Consider the following 19,182-nt stretch of genomic DNA (forward strand, 5'->3'; position numbering starts at 1 on the left):
TTGATGGGGGTGGTTCCCACATCAGTCTTCCAACCACAGCAGCACCCAGACCCTTCTGTTGGGTGCTCATGTACAGTGCTTCTTGCCGTGCCCCATGCAGTCACCCTCAGCCTTGCCTTCTCTCCGCCTGAAGGCTCCAGGGGCTTAGTAGTTGGGTTAATGGACTGGATGTTTTGTCATGACGGTGGCAAGAAGGAGTTTTCTGTCCAGCTCAGACCTCAGTGAGCTCCAGGCCTAAATTTGTGGCCAGCTCCTGCATCTTTCTCTCCTCCGATGTTCCACAGGCACCTCCAGTATAACTAAGGAAGGTCCCTTGCTCCAGTCCCTGCCATGGCTCTGTTTCCTTCCAGGTGAAACTGAAATTCAGCCTGCCTTAGGCCCTGTCTGATTTGGCTCCCATTAACTCGTACCTCATCTCTCCTCCTCACACTCTGGGAAAGTGTCCTATCCAAGTTATTGGCGTGAAGTTGTTGATAGGATTCTTTTATAATACCTGCTATCTCTGTAATAATGAGCTGCTTTCTTGTCCCTAACACCGTGTCCTTACTCTTTTTTTTTTGTTTAATCTTGCCATAGATTGGCTTATTTTCAGTTATTGCAAAGAAGTGGCTCTTAAGTTCTGTTGAGATTCTCTCATAACCTTTTCTGGTTTATTTCTGTTGTCTTTAATCTCTTTCCTGATGTTTTCTTTCTTTTTTTTTTTTTTTTTTTTTGCTATCATTAATCTACAATTACATGAAGAACACCATGTTTACCAGGCTCTCCCCCATCACCAAGTCCCCCACACACACCCCACAGTCACTGTCCATCAGCGCAGCAAGACGCTGTATAATCACCACCTGTCCTCTCTATGTTGCACAGCCCTCCCCATGCCTCCCCCCACAACACTACACATGCTAATCGTAATGCCCCCCACCTCTTTCCCCCAACTTATCCCTCCCTTCCCACCCATCCTCCCCAGTCCCTTTCCCTTTGGTAACTGTTAGTTCATTCTTGGGTTCTGTGATTCTGCGGCTGTTTTGTTCCTTCAGTTTTTCTTTGTTCTTATGCTCCACATATGATTGAAATCATTTGGTACTTGCCTTTCTCCGCCTGGCTTATTTCACTGAGCATAATACCCTCTAGCTCCATCCATGTTGTTGCAAATGGTAGGATTTATTTTCTTCTTATGGCTGAATAATATTCCATTGTGTATAAGGACCACCTCTTCTTTACCCATTCATCTACTGATGGACACTTAGGTTGCTTCCATTTCTTGGCTATTGTGAATAGTGCTGCGATAAACATAGGGGTGCATCTGTCTTTTTCAAACTAGGCTGCTGCATTCTTAGGGTAAATTCCTAGAAGTCCTGATGTTTTCTTTGAATGTTTTTCCCTGTAGTTTTAAGTTAAATGCTCAGCTTATTAATTTCTAGTTGTCTTTCCATTGTAAGCATTTAAGGATATGATTTTCCGTCCAAGTACTATTTTAATAACATTCTACACATTTTAATTTGTGACTATTTCATTATCTTTCTGTTCTAATTACCTTATTATTTAGAGTGCAGCTAGACTTCCAAGCATGTAGAGAATTTGAAACTATCTTTTGTTACCAGTTCCTAACAGACACGGATGTGCTCTTGGGTGCTGATGTCGTTTTCCCCAGGCCAGGCAATTTCTGATCCATGTCACACTCTTCAGTGAACCTCCTTCCATCCGCTCTCTGGCAGGGTACCAGCTCTGTTGCCTCTTAGCCTTCTCCTGTGTAGTTCCTGTACCTGAAATACATACTCCCCTCCCACTGCAAGACTTACTCTACGCCAGTCTGCTTCTCACCCTCCTGAAGCGTCTCGCGGCTCCCATCACTTCCCTCTCACGAACCACACTACGTATCACTTGTTTTCTCTCCGACTCCCCAGGAGTCAGCTCCACGAGAGCAGGTCCGGGTCTGTCGTAATCACCGCCATTCCCCCACACTGGCCTGGGCATGGGATGAATGCTTATTAGTCATTGAGTAAGGAGAGGCTCCTCTTCCTGGGCATCCTGCAGGTCCTCATCAGCATGGTGTACCTTCCCGAGGCCATGCCTGCCTCCTTCCAAGCCATCTATACCCCAGTGGAGTCAGCAGGCACTGAAGCCCAGATCAAACACCTGGCTCGGCTCATGGCCACACAGATGACGGCTGCAGGACTGGGGCCAGGTGAGTGTCACATGACATTGAGCCATATCAGGGGTTGGCACTGGGGCTGCTGAGCTCTTCTTGTTGGAAGAGTACCTCCTTGTGGTGGTACAAATGAAAAACACATGCAATCTTGGGTATAAATAATTAGAGATCCTATAGACTTATTGAGTACTTGGTATTTTCAGGTCCTGAACTTTGAAATCCAACAGACCTGGGTTTGAGGTCTGAGGTGACCCATACTGCCTCAGCCACTTAATAGCTAGGTGACTTTGGTCAAGTCACTTAACCTCTTTGATGCCCAAGTGTTCCAATTTTAATAGCACTGCCGAGATATAAATTATGTACAGTGAAACACACCACTCTAAAGTATATACACCTTAGTGAATTTTCATAAGGTGAATACACTCATGTAACTACCACCCAGATAGAGATATAGACTATATCCACTGCTCTAGAAAGTTCCTTTTTGCTCCTTTCCAGTCAACATTCACAGCATCCAACCTCCAGAGACACCTCCTATTCTGATTTCTATCTCCATAGGTTAGTTTTCCTTAGTCTTGAGCTTCATGTAAGTGGGATCACAGAGACTCTGGCTCCTTTTGCTCAGCAGAATCTTTCAAGATTCTTCTATGTTGTTACGTGAATCAGTGGTTTATTTTTTTATTGCTCAGAAGTGTTCCCTTACGTGACTACACTGCCTTCGTTTCTCCATGCTCTGGTTGATGGACCTGTGTTTCCAGTTTTGGCATTGTGAATGAAGCTGCTATGAACATTTTTGTAGTTATTTATTTATTTATGTATGTTATTAATGTACAATTACATGAGCAACATTATGGTTACTAGACTCCCCCTATTACCAAGTCCCCTCCACATGCCCCATTACAGTCACTGTCCAGCCATGTAGTAAGATGCTATAGAATCACTACTTGTCTTCTCTGTGCTATACTGCCTTCCCCGTATTCCCCACCCCCCGCTACATTATGTGTGCTAATTGTAATACCTCATTTTCCCCCTTATCCCTCCCTTCCCACCATCCTCCCCAGTCCCTCTCCCTTTGGTAACTGTTAGTCCATTCCTGGGTTCTGTGAGTCTGATGCTGTTTTGTTCCTTCAGTTTTTTCTTTGTTCTTTATACTGCACAGATGAGTGAAATCATTTGATACTTGCCTTTCTCCACCTGGCTTATTTCACTGAGCATATTGTAGTGTTTTGATGCACATATGCCCTCATTTATCTTGAGTATATACCGGAGTGGAATTATTGGGTCATGGGTTAGGGAATGTTCAGGATTATTAGAAAATGCTCATTAGCTTTTCCAAATTTGGTGCTCCTCCCAGCAGTGAATGGCATTCCTGGTTTGAGCCTCAGTTGTTACACTGCAAAATGGGGATAACAAGGGTACCTGCTCCAGAAGGGCATTCTGTAGGTTTTGATGACTTTTGTGTGTACACGGCTTTGAATAGAGCCTGGTGCACAGGAGGTCCTTGGATGGGAGCAGGTGGGTCTGACATGCCTGGAGCCCATTTGCGCCTCCCTCTCAGGTGTGGAACAGACCAAACTGTGCAAGGAGGAGCCTAAGGAGGAGAAGGTGGTAAAGCCGGAGAGCGTCCTGATCAAGCGACGCCTGTCAGCCCAGGGCCAGGCCATCTCTGTGGTGGGCTCCCTGAGCTCCATGTGCACACTAGAGGAGGAGGCACCCCAGGCCAAGAGGAGGCCAGAGCCCATCATCCCTGTCACGCAGACCCGGTGAGTCCCCTTGCAGGTGGTGGCACAGGACTAGGGGCCTGGCTCTTGTGGGGGTGGGGGAGGGGGTGTGAGTGTGAGACAGACAAAGACAGATACACAGGTCGGATACACAGGTCAGATTGGACAAGAGTCTGTCTGATTCAGAGTCAATGCCATAACCACTAAGCCTTAGTTGTTTTCTTTTACATAAAAATGCTCCTTTATGCTTAAAATCAGAATGATAATCTCTCTAAGGATCAAGGGAGAATTGAGTGAGTTCACAGTGATGGTTAGGTAATTCATTTAGTTAACTCCTAAGGGTCGTCAATGATGAAGAGCATTTAGCGTGATTCCTGACACGTAGTGAGTGCTGCCTGCTGGCTGTTGCCATCATCATCCTCATGTTACCCAACCCAGGCTTGCCAGGAGGGCCCAGCGTGCTGCCTCTTCAAGCTCCCTGCTCTGCTCACTTCCTCCTCCAGCTGCAGGGGCCCCTTGCTAGTTCTTGGAGAGCCCGGCAGGCCCCCACTTGAAGGCCCCTGCCACTTCCTATTCTCTCTGCCTGGAACGCTCATCCCTCAGATGTTTGTCTCGGCCCCTTGCTCCATTCAGAGCCCCACTCACATGTTGCTTCCTCACGGAAGCCTTCCCTGAGACACCCTTTACAGAAACAAAGTAGCATCCTCTTTCTTGTTACTCCCACATCCGTGCTTCAGCATCCCTGGGGAGTCAGAGAGGCCGCCTGGGGTCGGGAGAGTCACTGGATGACCCTGGGCTCCAAAAAGAATGTTCCATGTCATTCTGTCCTACCTGCTCTCAGGCTGGCAGGAGCTGGCGGGCGCAAGAAAATCTTCCGACTGAGTGATGTGCTGAAGCCCCTGACCGATGCCCAGGTTGAGGCCATGAAGCTGGGCGCTGTGAAGCGGATCCTGCGAGCTGAGAAGGCCGTGGCCTGCAGCGGGGCAGCCCAGGTGTGTCCCTCTCCCCACCAGCCCATCCTCCAGTCCCTCTTCCCAAGAGCCTACCTCACATCCCAGTGAAGAGACAGGCCCCGGGTCAGACCTCCCAGGCTCTGGCCTTGAATCAGCCACCTCCAAGTCTCCCTTCTGTCCTCCTCCGTAAAGTGGAGACGACGGCACCCACACAAGTGAGGAAGAAGTGCACTCACACGGGCTCTTACTCAGCACAGGCCTGGCCGCACAGAGGAGCCGCACAAGCGAGGGCCACCGTTGTGTTCTTTCTTCTTTGTGGTTAACATCCACCACTTGCTGGCTTCATGACCTCAGCCAGGTGGCCTGTTTCCTCCCCCTTTTCTTTTTAGTTTAATTAACCAAATAATGTATGAACATGCTATTTCTTAAAAAATATTTCCTGGCCATAGAGGTACCATAGTCTTCCTTGGCCCCCACCTGCATCCCATCCCCCTCCCAAGAGGCGACCACTGTACAAATCAGGGGAGCCCTTCAGGATCTTGTTCTGTGTAACTTAATTATTAGGGACTGTTCCTAGAAACTCATAGTTTTTCTCTGTGATGATTGATTTTTTTTTTCCCTTTTTATTTTTTTCACACAAACGAGACCTACTGGGCATAGGATTCTTCAGCTTGCCTTTCTCCCCTAACGCTGGGTCTTCACCAGGGGGGCCCTGAGCCTCAGCAGGAGGAACCGTACGGCACAGCTGTGGGGTGCTTGGGCTTGCCCACCCCCACGCCAGCATACATGCTCACTCTCCTGCCAGGTGCGCATCAAGATCCTGGCCAGCCTGGTGACACAGTTCGACTCGGGCCTGAAGGCCGAGGTCCTGTCCTTCATCCTGGAGGACGTGCGGGGCCGCCTGGACCTGGCATTCGCCTGGCTCTACCAGGAGTACAGTGCCTACCTGGCAGCTGGTGTCTCAGGCGCCCTGGACAAGTATGAGGACTGCCTCATCCGCCTGCTCTCCGGCCTGCAGGAGAAGCCGGACCAGAAGGATGGGTGAGGGGACAGACCTGCATTCCCCCCCGGCCCCGAGAGTACGGTCTCCTTGGTCCTGCCTGTCCTTTCTGGTTTCTGCCCACCTCCCCCTTCACCACCCAAGTCTGCGGGCCCTCCCGTCTCCCTGCTCTCTGGAGGCATAGACGACGTGGTTTCAGTGTGGGCTCTGGGTCTCTCGGGCTTGTGCTCAGCCGTGCCACTTGCTCTCTGAGTGATCTGTGTGACTCACCCTCTGTTTTCTCATGTGTAAATAACAGTGCCTGCTTCACTTGTTTTGGAAGTTAACTTCCCACCATCCCCATCTCTTACCTGAATTAGTTCCGTTAGCTTTCTCCTTGTTCTCAGCCTCCAGAGTATCTGTCTATTCTCCATACAGCAGCCTGGGTAACATTTTATAATGTAAATCCTGTCTTGTTACTTCTCTGTTAAAAGCCTTTAATAGTTCTTCATCGCTTTTAGGGCAAAGTGCAGCCTCACTGTGTGCCCTGTGAATCCTTGTGGGCAGAAACCTCCTTCTGCCCCTCTGTCTGCTCTCATGCACCAGTGTCAACTCAAATGTTCTCGCAAAGCAGCCTTTTGTGGCCACCCATCTAAAATAGCAGTATCCTTCCCCACCCCCCATTGCTGTATTAAATGAGTAAAGTTAGGAATCCCCCTGTAACAAAGGGGAGAAACAGTTTCAGAGAGGTGGAGTCTCTGCCCAGCTGGCAGCATTTGAAGCCTGCTCTGTTCGCCTCCAGAGCCCCTTCCCCCGGGGGGCTGAGTGAGCTCTGTGAGCGAGGGCCGTGCCGGCTCCGAGCTGCTGTGACCCAGCAGGATGGGGACGTCAGGGGGTCACTCCTCTGTAGCCGGTCCCTGTCTTTCCGTCTCTTGTAGGATCTTCACCAAGGTTGTGCTGGAGGCGCCGCTGATCACCGAGAGCGCCCTAGAGGTGATTCGCAAGTACTGCGAGGACGAGGTGAGGAGGACTACGCCGGCGGACCTCCCTCTGTCCTGGCGTCATGGCGCAGGCAGGAGCCCTCCTCTCCGCAGCCTGTGGCAGGGGCACAGGCCCCTGTGTTGTGGGGGGCGTCTGACAGGCACATAGCCTAGCCCTTGTGGCCAGGGCTTCTGTGAGGGGCTGGGCCCTTCAGTCCAGGCAAGGTGGGGAGACATCCCACAGGCACCCCAGCCAGCGGATTGAGCTCTGCTTCCCTCCCTCCTGCCACAGAGTCGCACCTACCTGGGCATGGCCACCCTCCGAGACCTGATTTTCAAGCGCCCGTCCCGCCAGTTCCAGTATCTGCATGTCTTGTTAGACCTCAGCTCCCATGAGAAAGACAAGGTGATGCCTGCCTCCCTGTGCTGGGCTGCACTCAGTCCTTCCTCCCTCCTGAGTAACCAGCCCGCTTCTCCCACATGCCCTGAAAGTCTCTCTCCGGGCCTACCGCCCGTCTTGCAGCAGTTGTTTGGCGTTTGAGGTTTCTCTGTTTACAATGACAGGAGGCTGCTGAGCGCATGCACACACGTACACTCACCCTCTCAGGAAGGGCAGTCCCACTCTCACTGTGACTCCCTCTGTGTTGGTGAGCCCCCCGTAAGGCCTGGTGCTGGGCCCCTGACAGGAGAGGAGCCGGTGTGACCCCTCCGAAGGCAGTGAGGACAGAGCATGCCCAGGGGTGGGGCAGCGCTTGGGGCTGCCTCTGGTTGGGGCATGGAGAGGAGAGGCAGCCTGAAGAAGGCTTCTGGAGGAGGGCGCCCTGAGCCGAGGCCTGAGACATGAGCAGCGGGGTGCGCTCGGACAGAGGGAACAGCGCTCGTGTGTGGGACTGAGAGGTCCTCTGGCCCATCCTACTGCAGGCTTCTGCCAACATGCGTCCTGGTGTCACGTGTCCACACATTCAGGAGACGCGCACTGCACACTCTGGCTCAGTCCTGGTGCTGTTAGGGACAGAGCAGTGCCCAAGGCCGGCCTCTGTCCTCATGGCTCCTGGCAGGGGTTGTCTTGAGTGAAATAGGTTATAGCCAGTGGCAGGCATTCCGGGCAGTGGGAATCTTTGTGCCAAGTCTCAGAGCCAGGGAGGGTGCCATCACTTCTGAGGAACCGAGGAGAGCACATCCCAACTGAATTGTAGCAAACAAGGCAAGAAAGAGTCAAGAGATGGAGCTAAGCAGGGAGATAGTGAGGGCCCTGAATTCAGCCAGGAGACCTCTCCCAAGCCAGTGACCAGCCTTAGGCACAAGTAACCCAGCTGGGCCAGGCCCCTCTGCAGCGTGGGCTTGTTTCCTCACGGATGCGGCCCAGCTCGGAACAGTTCTCTGCCCCCACCAACCCCCTTGCTCCCACTCTCCTCAGGTGCGCTCCCAGGCCCTGCTGTTCATCAAGCGCATGTATGAGAAGGAGCAGCTGCGAGAGTATGTGGAGAAATTTGCCCTCAACTACTTGCAGCTCTTGGTCCACCCCAACCCCCCATCTGTGCTGTTTGGAGCCGACAAGGACACAGGTTTGGTGCAGGTTCCTCAGATGCGGGCTGAGTGCCTGCTGTGTCCCAGGCTCTGGGCTGGGACCCAGGACAGAGCTGGATTGAGGCTGAGCCCTGCCCCACTACTGGGGAAGGCAACCAGACAGTAATACCTGGAACGAGCAGGTCTAGGGGCTGCAGGAGCAGAGCGGGTGCCTGACGCAGCCCAAAGGGTCAGGGAGAACGGCCTGGAAGAGGGGGCTCTTGGGCCAAGAGCCAGGGGACAAGGAGAGCCAGCCAGTGATGGGGCTCCAAGAAGGGCCGGGCAGGATTATCACAGGCCCATTCCCTAGGGAAGCCCCGGGTCCCTGGGATTAGAGGTCTGGACACCTGGGCCCCAAGGGCTGGACCATTAGATTACAAGGTTCAGGCTGTGGCTGGAGCATGCAGCCTTCGGGCAACACAGGAGCCCTGTGTGGCCTGGATGCCAGGAGGGCTTCCCAGGAGAGGAGCTGTGTGAGACCAGAGGACAAGAGGTACAGAAAGAGGAACTGGGCAGTGGCGAAGCAGGCCGAGCTGCAGTTCAGAGGGCCCCGGGAACTGAAGTAGGGTGTGAGCAGAGTACATAGCCCCGGTGGGGGGGGCAGGGGCAGGGGCGGGGGCTGCCCCAACAGGGCTCCGCAGGAGGAGCATTGAGGTCCGGGGATCTATTCTGAGGGCACAGGGTAGTCCAGGGAGCACTGTGCGAGAGAGGGAGACGGGGAGAGCTTGCATTTGGTTGGTGCAATGGTCAGACAGGTGGGAATTCAGTGCAGAGGCGTCTGAAAGGGGAGCAGTCCTCGTCCCACCCCAGGTCCCTGGTGATTGGCTTCCCAGCTAGAACAGTTTGTTTCCCAGGCCCAGCTCCCTTCTGTGCCCACCCCTCAAGAAGGAACAGACCCTGGGAAAGGGAGGCAGTTGGGAGGGGAGTTGGGGCCAGCCTGATTCCTGCCCCCTACCCTGTCAGAGGTGGCAGCGCCCTGGACCGAGGAGACGGTCAAGCAGTGTCTATACCTCTACCTGGCCCTCCTGCCTCAGAACCACAAGCTGATCCATGAGCTGGCCGCTGTGTACACTGAGGCCATCGCTGACATCAAGCGGACAGTACTGAGGGTCATCGAACAGCCGGTGAGGCTGCCGCGTCCCCAGCTCCGGCCCTTCCCCTGCTATCTCCGCCTGGGCATGTGCTAAGCACTAAGGGATGTCACCCCAGGCTGAGCGGCTCTGTAGCCTGGGGGTGGTTCACACAGTCCGTCCGCCCATGAGACGGCAGCAGACGGCCCGCAGCTGCGAGCCGGGAGTTCACACTGCCTCTCGCTTTCTCCCTGTGCACACTTGCACACCCAACTTCAGTGAAGTTCAGTCCCCCAAGCTTACTGCAGAGATTCCCTGGACTCGGGCATGTGAACAGCTGTGTCCCTGTTAGCGTTTATGAGCTGGCCTTGCTAGCAGGAATCTTGAGTTGTTGTTATGTAAGCCCCTCCTGCCCTCTTTCTGGAGCCACAGGGTCACCCACAGGAGAAGCAACTCAGCTGCAAATGAGCATCTGAAATTCGGAATGTCTGCCCTTCCATTTTGCAGCTTGGTTTGAAATCTTTTTCTATATCTCTGTCCCTGAAATGTTTTTATTATGGAAAATTTCCAACCTAAACAAAAGGAGAGAGCATAGAACGTTAACTCCCACAGTGTCCTTACCTGTAACATCTGGATAATAGGCTTGGTGTGAGGACAGAGCCCTCGAGGGCAAAGACTGGCAGTTCCACTCACAGTTGCCGATGTCTGTTTGGCCCAGGAAGGCATGAACGTGAACCCTTGAAGCCTGACCCCCAGGTCATGTGCTGCAGAGGCAGCGGATGAATCGTGGTCTGAGCTGGCAGCCACGCAGGGGCACCAGCAGCACAGAGGGTGTGGGCAGAGGTCACGGGCCTTCAGAAGCCATCTCTGAGTGGAAGGGCAGCGTGGGCACTAAGGTCAGCATGGTCTGCCACGTAGGAGGCTGGTACTGCTGCAGGCTCGAGCTGCTGTCGGTCTGCGTGTGTGAGAGCCTGGGTAGGAGAACCAAGGGCTCTGCCCCACCCTCTCCCACCTTACCCAGGTCTCCCCCAGCTCACCAGTTGTTTTCTTTTTCTTCCCGGTGTTACTTATTCTATCCCGGTAATTGATGTATGACATTCTACTAGTTTAAGGTGTAAAACATGATGATTTGATATTTATATGTATTGGGAAGTGATCGCCACAGTAAGTTCAGTTACCATCCATCACCTTACGTAGCTAGATTTTTTTTCTAATCAAGAGAACTTCCGAGATCTAGTCTCTGTCACCATTTCTTACCCCAGAGCCCCAGCATCCCCCAGCCACGCTCCCCTAACACCTGGACCTCCCTGGGCTCTGCCCTTCAGCCCCCTTGGCCTCCTCACTTCACCCAGGCCCTTCCCCAGCCTTCCCTATCATCCCTCTCTTTGCCCCGAGATCCGAGGAATGGGCATGAACTCACCAGAGCTGCTCCTGTTGGTGGAAAACTGTCCCAAGGGGGCAGAGACGCTGGTCACTCGATGTCTGCACAGCCTCACCGACAAAGGTGCCTGGGACCCCCACCCTTCCTCTTTTCCTCCGTCACCCAGGCCTTCCCCACTCCTGCCCAGGACCTGGAGGTCAGAGCTGCTGGGTCCCCAGGTAGTTGGGCCTCTCGTGGGTCTCTCCCCATCCTTGGCCTCCGGTTCTCCATCTGGAACAGCATGTTGCTAAATGAACTTGAGAAACCAAGGGCCAAGGACTCCTGCTCTGGAATGGAGTTGCCCCTGCCCCTGCCACACACCCACCACCATTTCTCCTCCCTTGGTGCCCACCCTCCCCACCTGGCCCCAACACCTGTGCCTCCTGTTTATTCTTCTGCCTGCAGTACCACCCTCCCCAGAGCTGGTGAAGCGGGTCCGGGATCTCTACCACAAGCGCCTGCCAGACGTCCGCTTCCTCATCCCTGTGCTCAATGGGCTGGAGAAGGTACGGAGCTGGGTGCCCAGATGCCCCCAGTGACAGGGCCTTGCTGGGGCAGGGGTGGGGGCGGGTGCAGGCAGGCACCAGACACCCGTGTCAGATGCTCGTGAGCACATTCCGGGGCTTGTCAGACCAGGGGTCCAGCTCAGCTCTGCCTGTCTCCCTCTGTGACCTCAGGCAAGCCACTCTCTTCTCTGAGCCTTGGTGTCCCTCTCTGTCAAGTGGGGATCACAGAGATAACCTCCTATCACCCCCAAACCCCCTCCCACTGACTGTCGCGAGGCCAAAACCAGACTGCAGAGACAGCAGTGTTGCCATGCGGGGAAGCATCTCCCCTCCAGCCCGAGCTCCCCACTGCACTGGTCTCACTCCTCAGGCTGTGAGACTTGATGAGCCGCCTCCTCCTGGTGTGTAAAGAGGGGATGATGATGTTCTCCGCTTGCAGGGGGAGTCAGCAGGCTGGTCCTGGGCCGCGTGATGAAGAGGGCCCAGTGGAGGAGGAGGAGGCTCGGGCCGAGGGAGGGAGAGCGAGGGGGAAAGGAGCAGCCTGGGGAGGCCGGAGCTCCCCGGGAGCAGCTGGGTGGCCTGTCTGCACAGGGAAGGGCACACGTGACCTGCCTCCCCTGCCCTCCCCTGATAGAAAGAAGTGATCCAGGCCCTGCCAAAGCTCATCAAACTCAACCCCATCGTGGTGAAAGAGGTCTTCAACCGCCTGCTGGGCACCCAGCATGGTAGGCGATGTGCCCCCTCCCCACCCCAGGGCCAGCTCAGTTTCCCTGCCCCTGGGCTCCTTGTGCCCCTGCTCCCCCAGGAGGCCTCGCCTCAGGCGGTCGGGTGAGAGAAAGGTGTCCCCGAGGTGAGGAGCAGAGTGCCGACGGAGCCTGTCGTGCCTCCTTAAGGGAGAATGGGGTTCATCCTGCTCCCTGGGGCTGTCATCCTGACTTGGCCATGCCTGACCATGTGTCCCTCCTGTGATGGCATCTAAAGCAGGGGACAAAATTGTGGAGCTGTGGTCTGACTCTGTAAGGGTGCACCCTTTGAGGACCTGACTACTGTGTGTCCCTCGGGCATGTACTCGACTCCCGCCCTTCCTCAGCTCTTGCCTGAACCCCTCAAGCCGTGGGTGAGGCGCATCTTGTTTGACATGGTCAAACAGAAAAAAGAAAAGTAAAAGCTGCAAAGTAATTTGAATGGATTCCTCTCCCCTCTCCCCAGGGGCTGGAGCTAGGGAGGGGGTAGCAGCTGTCTGTCCCTCACATAACCTGGCGATCTAGAACACACCTGTAAGTGTCACCAGCAGAGGGCTGTCTCCCGGGCTTCCTGCACGGCAGCACCGAGTGTGGGTCTGGCTCCAGCCTGTCCTGCCCAGCAAGTGATACACTGGGACCTGGCAGTGAGCTCGGCCTAGCCCTGCCCTCGTGGGTGCCCAGGCCGGAGGGGAGGGAGGGAAACGGTGAACCACGTTCAGATGCTGCAGAGTACTTGGTGTCGGGAAGCAGGAGAGGGAGACAGAGGCCTCCGGGGGGCTGGGGGGGTTTAGCTTTCCAGCTGCTAAACCGTTTAGTCCCTTTTTGTGTTCTCAGTCTCTTTCTTCCCCTACTCCAGCCCTTTTGTCCCCCAGTCCCATCGAATCAGAGGATGCCTCGTCTTTGACCACCACTCCAGTCTGGGGGCACACCCACCTCTTCGCTCAGGCCTCTGTGCTGTTTCCTCCCTTGCCCCTCCCCTCCCTCTACAGGAGAAGGGAACTCAGCCTTGTCCCCGCTGAACCCCGGAGAGCTGCTGATTGCGCTGCACAACATCGACTCGGTGAAGTGTGACATGAAGTCCATCATCAAAGGTGAGGCGCTCCCCCTCCCCCTTACGTGGCCTGGCCACTGTGGGCAGAACCTCAGTCACCCGTGTGCCTGTGCTGGAATCTGCCAAGTCGGAGATGGTGTCACCCGCCGCCCCATCTCAGAGCTCCAGGCTTGCTTTCCTGCCCTCATTCCTTTGCTGCTCTCCCTCCTCCCTGCCTTCCTCCCTGTAAGGAACGGCTGGACCTACTGTGCCCTGGCCCAGAGTAGTCCTCAGGAAAGGTGGGGAGCCCCTCCTGCCCCAGCCCTGGCCCAGAGAATGAAGGATGCAGAGCCCATGGCTCAGCTGGGGCAGAGGCACAGCGGGCAGAGCAGGTGTGCACCAGGGCAGTTGCTGGACCAGGAGGAGATGCCAGGTCCCATCTGGCTTCAGTGGAGGCAGGAAAATGTTGCCTCCAGGGCTCGGGGGTTGGTGACAAACTGGCTGGCTCACCACAATGAGCAACTCGTTTACCAAGCGCTGACCCTGAGACAGGCTCTCCTAAGCGCCTCACAGGCCTGCCTGCTGGTCCAACCCACCTGCTGCCTGTGAGGATGCTGACTTCCTCTTGTAGACGAGAACATGGAGAGTCCAGAGAGGTTAAGTAGCTTGCTCAGGGCCACACAGAAGCTAAGTGGTGTAGTGGAAAAAACACCCTGAAGTCAGGTGGACCTGAGTGGAAATCCCATTTCTGCCCATGCACAGTGCCCCGGGTCTCAAGGCCGCCTCTTGCAGGAAGACCTCTCTCAGCTCTCCTCTGTGCTCCCCTCAATCCCTCCTTGAAGGAGGTTTCTGGCCAAGAAGCCATCCTTTCCCACAGAGGTGGAAACCCTTACTGTCACCCACCCTCCTCAGAAGTCAGCTGTCCCCCAACTCCTCACTTCTGAGAAGAGCGGGACCGCTCCTGTCCTTGCCCCTTAGTTTCATGTCCGGCCTGGAATAGCTTCTTCAGCGACTTATTTCCTGGCCTTCCTCTGCAAGTTCTCTGAGAAACTTTTAGACCAAGAGAGGAGCTTGTGAAAATTTAAAACCCATACTACAGCTGAGGAGGAGCTAAGGTTGCTGGAGGAAGAGCAGCAAAGTGAAAAGGGTCTCCACGCTTAGAGAAGCCAGGAGTGCTTTTTATGTGGGCCTGTTAAGGTGGGCTCTTCAGGGATCTCAGGAAAAACGGGCCCGTTCCCAAGGATGGTATGCTCACAGTTTTATGTACAATTTGCAGGGATTCACAGAAACCCCGCTGCCCGCTCAGCCCTTTAATGGACCCAGAGTTAGTCTCTGATCTTACACAGGGAAGCGAAGGCCCAGACAGGAAAAGGGCCTTGCTGCAGGGCACACAGGAGCCGGCAGCCAGGCCCCTAGATCTGTTGTTAAAGCCTGGCCTTTAGAACTCCACCTGGTTCTTCCTATGAGCCCAGACCCGAACACAGCCTCGCCTCCTGCTGAGCTCCCAGCAGCCCTCCAGCTGGTCTCCTGCACCCTGTTCCTCCCCAGCACCCGATCCAGCCAGCTCCCAGAGCACGTTTCTCTGCTCAGGCACCAGTGCTTTGCCTGGTTCCACTAGTAACCCCACTCCAGTTCCAAAGTTCAGTCTGTTCTGTGCACCATTGAAGTCCCCAGTGCCTGATAGTGTAACCAGTCATTCCTAGCATTTATAACCCCCTTAAACCACCCTTTCTTTGGCGAGTTCTTTTATAACGACCTGCCCGCAATGATCTGGTCCAGTAATTAACAAAACTCTCTGAGCACCTCTGCTTAGCCCCGTGTTGGGCAGGGCGGGGACAGCAGGGATGGAAACAGCTCTGGCCCTGTCCCCCTGGGGCTCCCAGTCCATGTCTAGATAGTAACAACCCAGAGTGAGCAAGGTTGGGACAGGGGACTCCAGAGGGGCCACCTGACCCTCTCCGGTGTGGGACATCAGGGAGGCTTCGTGGAGGGAGGGATACCTGAGCTGAAACCACAGAAGGGTGAGGTAGCAGGAAAGAGGATGATGCCAGAGAAAGGAAGAATGTTTGCAGAGGCCAAGAGATGCACCAGCACGACCCGGTTCTGGAACTGCAGAGCCGAAGCTGGCTGTCTTACTTGGGCAAAGGGACCTGGCCGGGAGGTGATGTCAGGCTGTAACCACTGAGAAAACCATGCCTGAGCCCCACCCACAGTAGGGTCTCCTAGGCCACAGTGGGAGTTCGGACTTGATCTCTTGAGGGCCTCAGGGAGGTATGAGGTCAGGTTGACTTTTGAGAGACTCTTTCGGCTGCTATATGGAAGGTGGGTTAGAGGGCTGGGTGGGAGGCCCAGAGGAGGCTGGGGCGGAGCTCGGGGAGGAAAGGAGAGGGGGCTGGTTCTGGAGGCTTTGGGCAGAGCAGGCAGGAGCCAGCGATTACCTAGAAAGGAGGAGGAGGACCTTAGTTTCTGGCAGGTCCTCTCTGGCAGTTTCTTCACCTTCTACACTTTTTTCCTCTGCCCCTTTGGCCTAAGTACACACCCACCCTGCCCCACCTCCAGCTTCCCTGCCTGTCTACCTGTAATCCCCCATCCTCCCCATTTCCTTATAGTAGCACCCCCATTCCTTACAGGCACCCACCCTATATGTTCTCAAGGATTGGGGGCCTCTCTTTTGGCTCAATAAAGACTTCCTGGTTGACAGACTCACCTGGCAAGTGGTGTTTGGGGATAAAGGGGTTCAGAGGCAGTTCTTGGGGTCTTCCTATTAGCACAATGGGTCAGAGCACCGCCGATCCCACTGGTGTCAGGATACCACAGCCCACTCCCGGGGGTCCAGACCTGCCCCGGCCTGCCTGCCTGCGTCGTGCAGGCCTCCCTGGGCTCCTCCTGGCACTGGTTGCTGAACTGCGGGGCTCACCGTATGCTCAGGCTTACTCCTCCTCTCGTCCCCCCTCCCTTACTGCTCTGTGGACTCTCCCCCAACATCACTCCAGGCCTGATACACCCCCAGCACCAGCACAGCCCCTATGTCCCGGTCAGGACTGGGAGTGGGCAGTCCCTTGGCCAAGCTGCTGGTGGAGGGCCCTCTCTCCTGGCCCTGTGTGGGGTGTAGAGAAGTCAGAGCTGCCTGGAGATGGGGTGGAGAAGCCATGCTGCCCCAGTCAAGCCAGAATGGGTCCCCGTGGGTTGGCAATGTGTCCCCGTGGGTTGGCAATGTGTCTTCCGCACCTCAGCCTTTCTGAGGGTTGTCCCCAAAGAGACAGGGCCAAGGCCTGCCCACTCTGCCAGAGCTGGACACATCTTTTCTCTTAGACCACACCCTCAGCCTCTCCAAGGACCAAGCCACAAGGTCACCTCAGAAAAAGACCTGCTGGGTGGGGACCTCTGTGTCTTGCCCGGAGCTCCAGAAGCCAGGGCTAGGTCTCCCATCACACGGGCGGATAACGGGGCTGAGGCTCTTTAAGGGTGGTGGGGCGCCCATGTCCCAGGGGGGCAGCTGGGCAGAGAGGACAGGCCCACTCTCCGCCTCGCAGCCACCAACCTGTGCTTTGCGGAGCGGAACGTGTACACATCCGAGGTGCTGGCCGTGGTGATGCAGCAGCTGATGGAGCAGAGCCCCCTGCCCATGCTGCTCATGAGGACCGTCATCCAGTCCCTGACCATGTACCCCCGCCTGGGGGGCTTCGTCATGAACATCCTGTCCCGCCTCATCATGAAGCAGGTAACCTGGCCCTGACCGCCCCGTCCCCCAGGCAGGGGACTGCAGCAGGACACACGAAAGGTAGATCTGAGCAGAACCCTAGGCTTTTCCAGCCTGCTTGCCTCCAACCCCTCTTAGGGAGCCCGGATGAGGAGAGCAAACTGCTGAGACCAGCCAGCCCCTATGTGCCCTTGCTCCAGAGAGCAGACCAGGGGTCACTAGTCAGACAGCTAGAGGCTGGCAACGTGATGAGCAAGGGCGGGTGGGTGGGAGGAGCAGGAGCAGACTTCAGGGGTTGCGCATCTCAGGAGAGGCACGGCTGTCCTTTGCCTCCCACCACGAAAGCCAGGATGCAAACTAGAGCTGAAAGTTCCGTTTTTTCAAGAGAAGCTCGAAGTCTTGAGTTTTTAGAAGTACTAGGATGAAACAGAAAACAAACCCCATCTGAAGACTGGGTTCAGTCCACAGGCCGCCACTTTGCAACATCTGGCTTAGAGGTTAAATGCAGATTCAGACAGACATGGGTTCAAATAAATCTCTTCTGCCATGGTACACGTGTGACCCTGGACAAGTGCCAGTACCTCCTTGGACCTCGTCTGTTGAGCAGTTAATGTCACCCTCTTGAGGCTGCCATGAGAATGAATTGAGACCCCTCTCAAAGCCTTTGGCCTGGGCTTGACCCAGGGGCGCAGCATGGGGGGGCCCCTCTCAGTTTAACTCTCCCGTTCTCCCAAGCTGCCCTCATGTCTCAGCTGTGCAGGATCAGGAAGAGAAAGTCAGAACGTGCTCTGGAGGGAGGTCAGGACTGTGTAGCCCACAGGAATCTGCTGGATGGTGGGGGTTTGGGCCCTAGTAGGGCCCCACCTTGGCAAGGTCTTTCTCCCCACTTCTGGGGGGGGCTGCCTGTGTGTCCCCTCAGAACCGCTCCCTCCCTGCCCTGTACAGGTGTGGAAGTATCCCAAGGTGTGGGAGGGCTTCATCAAGTGCTGTCAGCGCACCAAGCCCCAGAGCTTCCAAGTCGTCCTGCAGCTGCCACCCCAGCAGCTGGGTGCCGTCTTTGACAAGTGCCCAGAGCTCCGGGAGCCCCTGCTGGCCCATGTCCGCTCCTTCACCCCCCACCAGGTACCCCAAGGTGGGGTCGGGTGGGCGGCCCGTGCATCTAGCCCTGGGGGACTGGAGGATGGGCAGAGGGGAGCCCTGCCCTGCCACACCGGTCAGGGACTCTGGAGGGTCAGGGATCAGCGGTGTCCCCAGAGGACCTCTGAGTCAGAGCTGTCCAGAGCACCCCTTCCTGCTCTTCCCCTAGCAAGCCCACATTCCCAACTCCATCATGACCATCCTGGAGGCCACCGGCAAGCAGGAGGCGGAGGCCAAGGAAGTAGCTGCAGGGCCCCTGGAAGAGGTGAGGGCCTGCAGCTCCCGCACCCCGAGCCAGCAAGACCCTGTCTCTGTGGGGAAGCTCCTCCTGGAGGGGCGGGCGGGAGGGCCAGGGACGTGCTCTTGCTTCCAGTGCCCACCCTGTAGTCTCCGGGTGTGTGTCTCTTCTTGCCCATCGTCCTCTGAGAGCAGCAGCGTCCTAGCCCCTTGCCTACCTCTGAGCTGTGTGCGCCTCCCTATCCCCAGGACGACCTGGAGCCCCTGGCCCTGGCCCCAGCCCCGGCCCCCCGGCCCCCTCAGGACCTCATCGGCCTCCGGCTGGCCCAGGAGAAGGCCTTAAAGCGGCAGCTGGAGGAGGAACAGAAGCTGAAGCCTGGGGGAGTGGGGGCCCCCTCCTCCTCCTCCTCCTCCTCCTCCTCCTCCTCCTCCTCCTCCTCCTCCTCTTCCTCCTCCTCTTCCCTGGCCCGGCCAGGCCCTCCCCAGCCGGAGGAAGCCATAGATTTCCGAGAGGAGGGGCCCGAGTGTGAGACCCCAGCCATCTTCATCAGCATGGATGACGACTCGGGGCTGACCGAGGCTGCACTGCTGGACTCTAGTCTTGAGGGGCCCCTACCTAAGGTAGGGATGACAGCCTCAGCATAGCAAAGCAAGAAAGGCAGGACCGACCCCAGGGTGAAGCGTGTGGGCGGGGTGACGAAGGTGGGGGTTCCGGGAGGGATGGCCTGACGGAAAGCTTGGAGATGGGACCACGCTCTGTGACCGGCTCCCCCTTCCCCTGTCACCAGGAGGCAGCAGTGGGCGGGCTGGCCTCAAAGGAGGAGCGGAGCCCCCAGCCCTTCACCCCTGCAGAAGACACCGTGAAGATCCCCAGCCCCGCCACAGAGGAAGCCGGGGAACCCGAGACCAAGGGGAACACCTGACGGGGCTTGATGGGGGGGGGGGGGATGGGGAGCCCGGGAAGGGTGGGGTGGGGCAGGGTTTTGCGCTTAAGAAA

The 19,182-nt window shown here is 56.1% G+C and overlaps 1 protein-coding gene across 1 annotated transcript in view; it reads left to right on the plus strand.

The window, feature by feature from the left end:
• Nucleotides 1–19,139, plus strand: part of SYMPK (symplekin scaffold protein) — a 37,251-nt gene extending 18,112 nt beyond the window's left edge. Inside the window, exons 11-27 of the mRNA XM_036885384.2 lie at nucleotides 2,029–2,179; nucleotides 3,702–3,906; nucleotides 4,706–4,856; nucleotides 5,623–5,858; nucleotides 6,735–6,816; nucleotides 7,069–7,182; nucleotides 8,194–8,341; nucleotides 9,306–9,466; nucleotides 10,808–10,916; nucleotides 11,238–11,338; nucleotides 11,973–12,063; nucleotides 13,071–13,172; nucleotides 16,645–16,832; nucleotides 17,757–17,933; nucleotides 18,118–18,213; nucleotides 18,435–18,806; nucleotides 18,974–19,139. Coding sequence (XP_036741279.2) covers nucleotides 2,029–2,179; nucleotides 3,702–3,906; nucleotides 4,706–4,856; nucleotides 5,623–5,858; nucleotides 6,735–6,816; nucleotides 7,069–7,182; nucleotides 8,194–8,341; nucleotides 9,306–9,466; nucleotides 10,808–10,916; nucleotides 11,238–11,338; nucleotides 11,973–12,063; nucleotides 13,071–13,172; nucleotides 16,645–16,832; nucleotides 17,757–17,933; nucleotides 18,118–18,213; nucleotides 18,435–18,806; nucleotides 18,974–19,108 — 2,619 coding nt within the window. The 3' untranslated portion in view covers nucleotides 19,109–19,139. The remainder of the gene's footprint in view (nucleotides 1–2,028; nucleotides 2,180–3,701; nucleotides 3,907–4,705; nucleotides 4,857–5,622; nucleotides 5,859–6,734; nucleotides 6,817–7,068; nucleotides 7,183–8,193; nucleotides 8,342–9,305; nucleotides 9,467–10,807; nucleotides 10,917–11,237; nucleotides 11,339–11,972; nucleotides 12,064–13,070; nucleotides 13,173–16,644; nucleotides 16,833–17,756; nucleotides 17,934–18,117; nucleotides 18,214–18,434; nucleotides 18,807–18,973) is intronic.
• Nucleotides 19,140–19,182: the final 43 nt, after the last annotated feature.

Source organism: Manis pentadactyla, chromosome 15 (genome assembly GCF_030020395.1).
Source record: "Manis pentadactyla isolate mManPen7 chromosome 15, mManPen7.hap1, whole genome shotgun sequence".
Lineage (NCBI taxonomy): Eukaryota > Metazoa > Chordata > Mammalia > Pholidota > Manidae > Manis > Manis pentadactyla.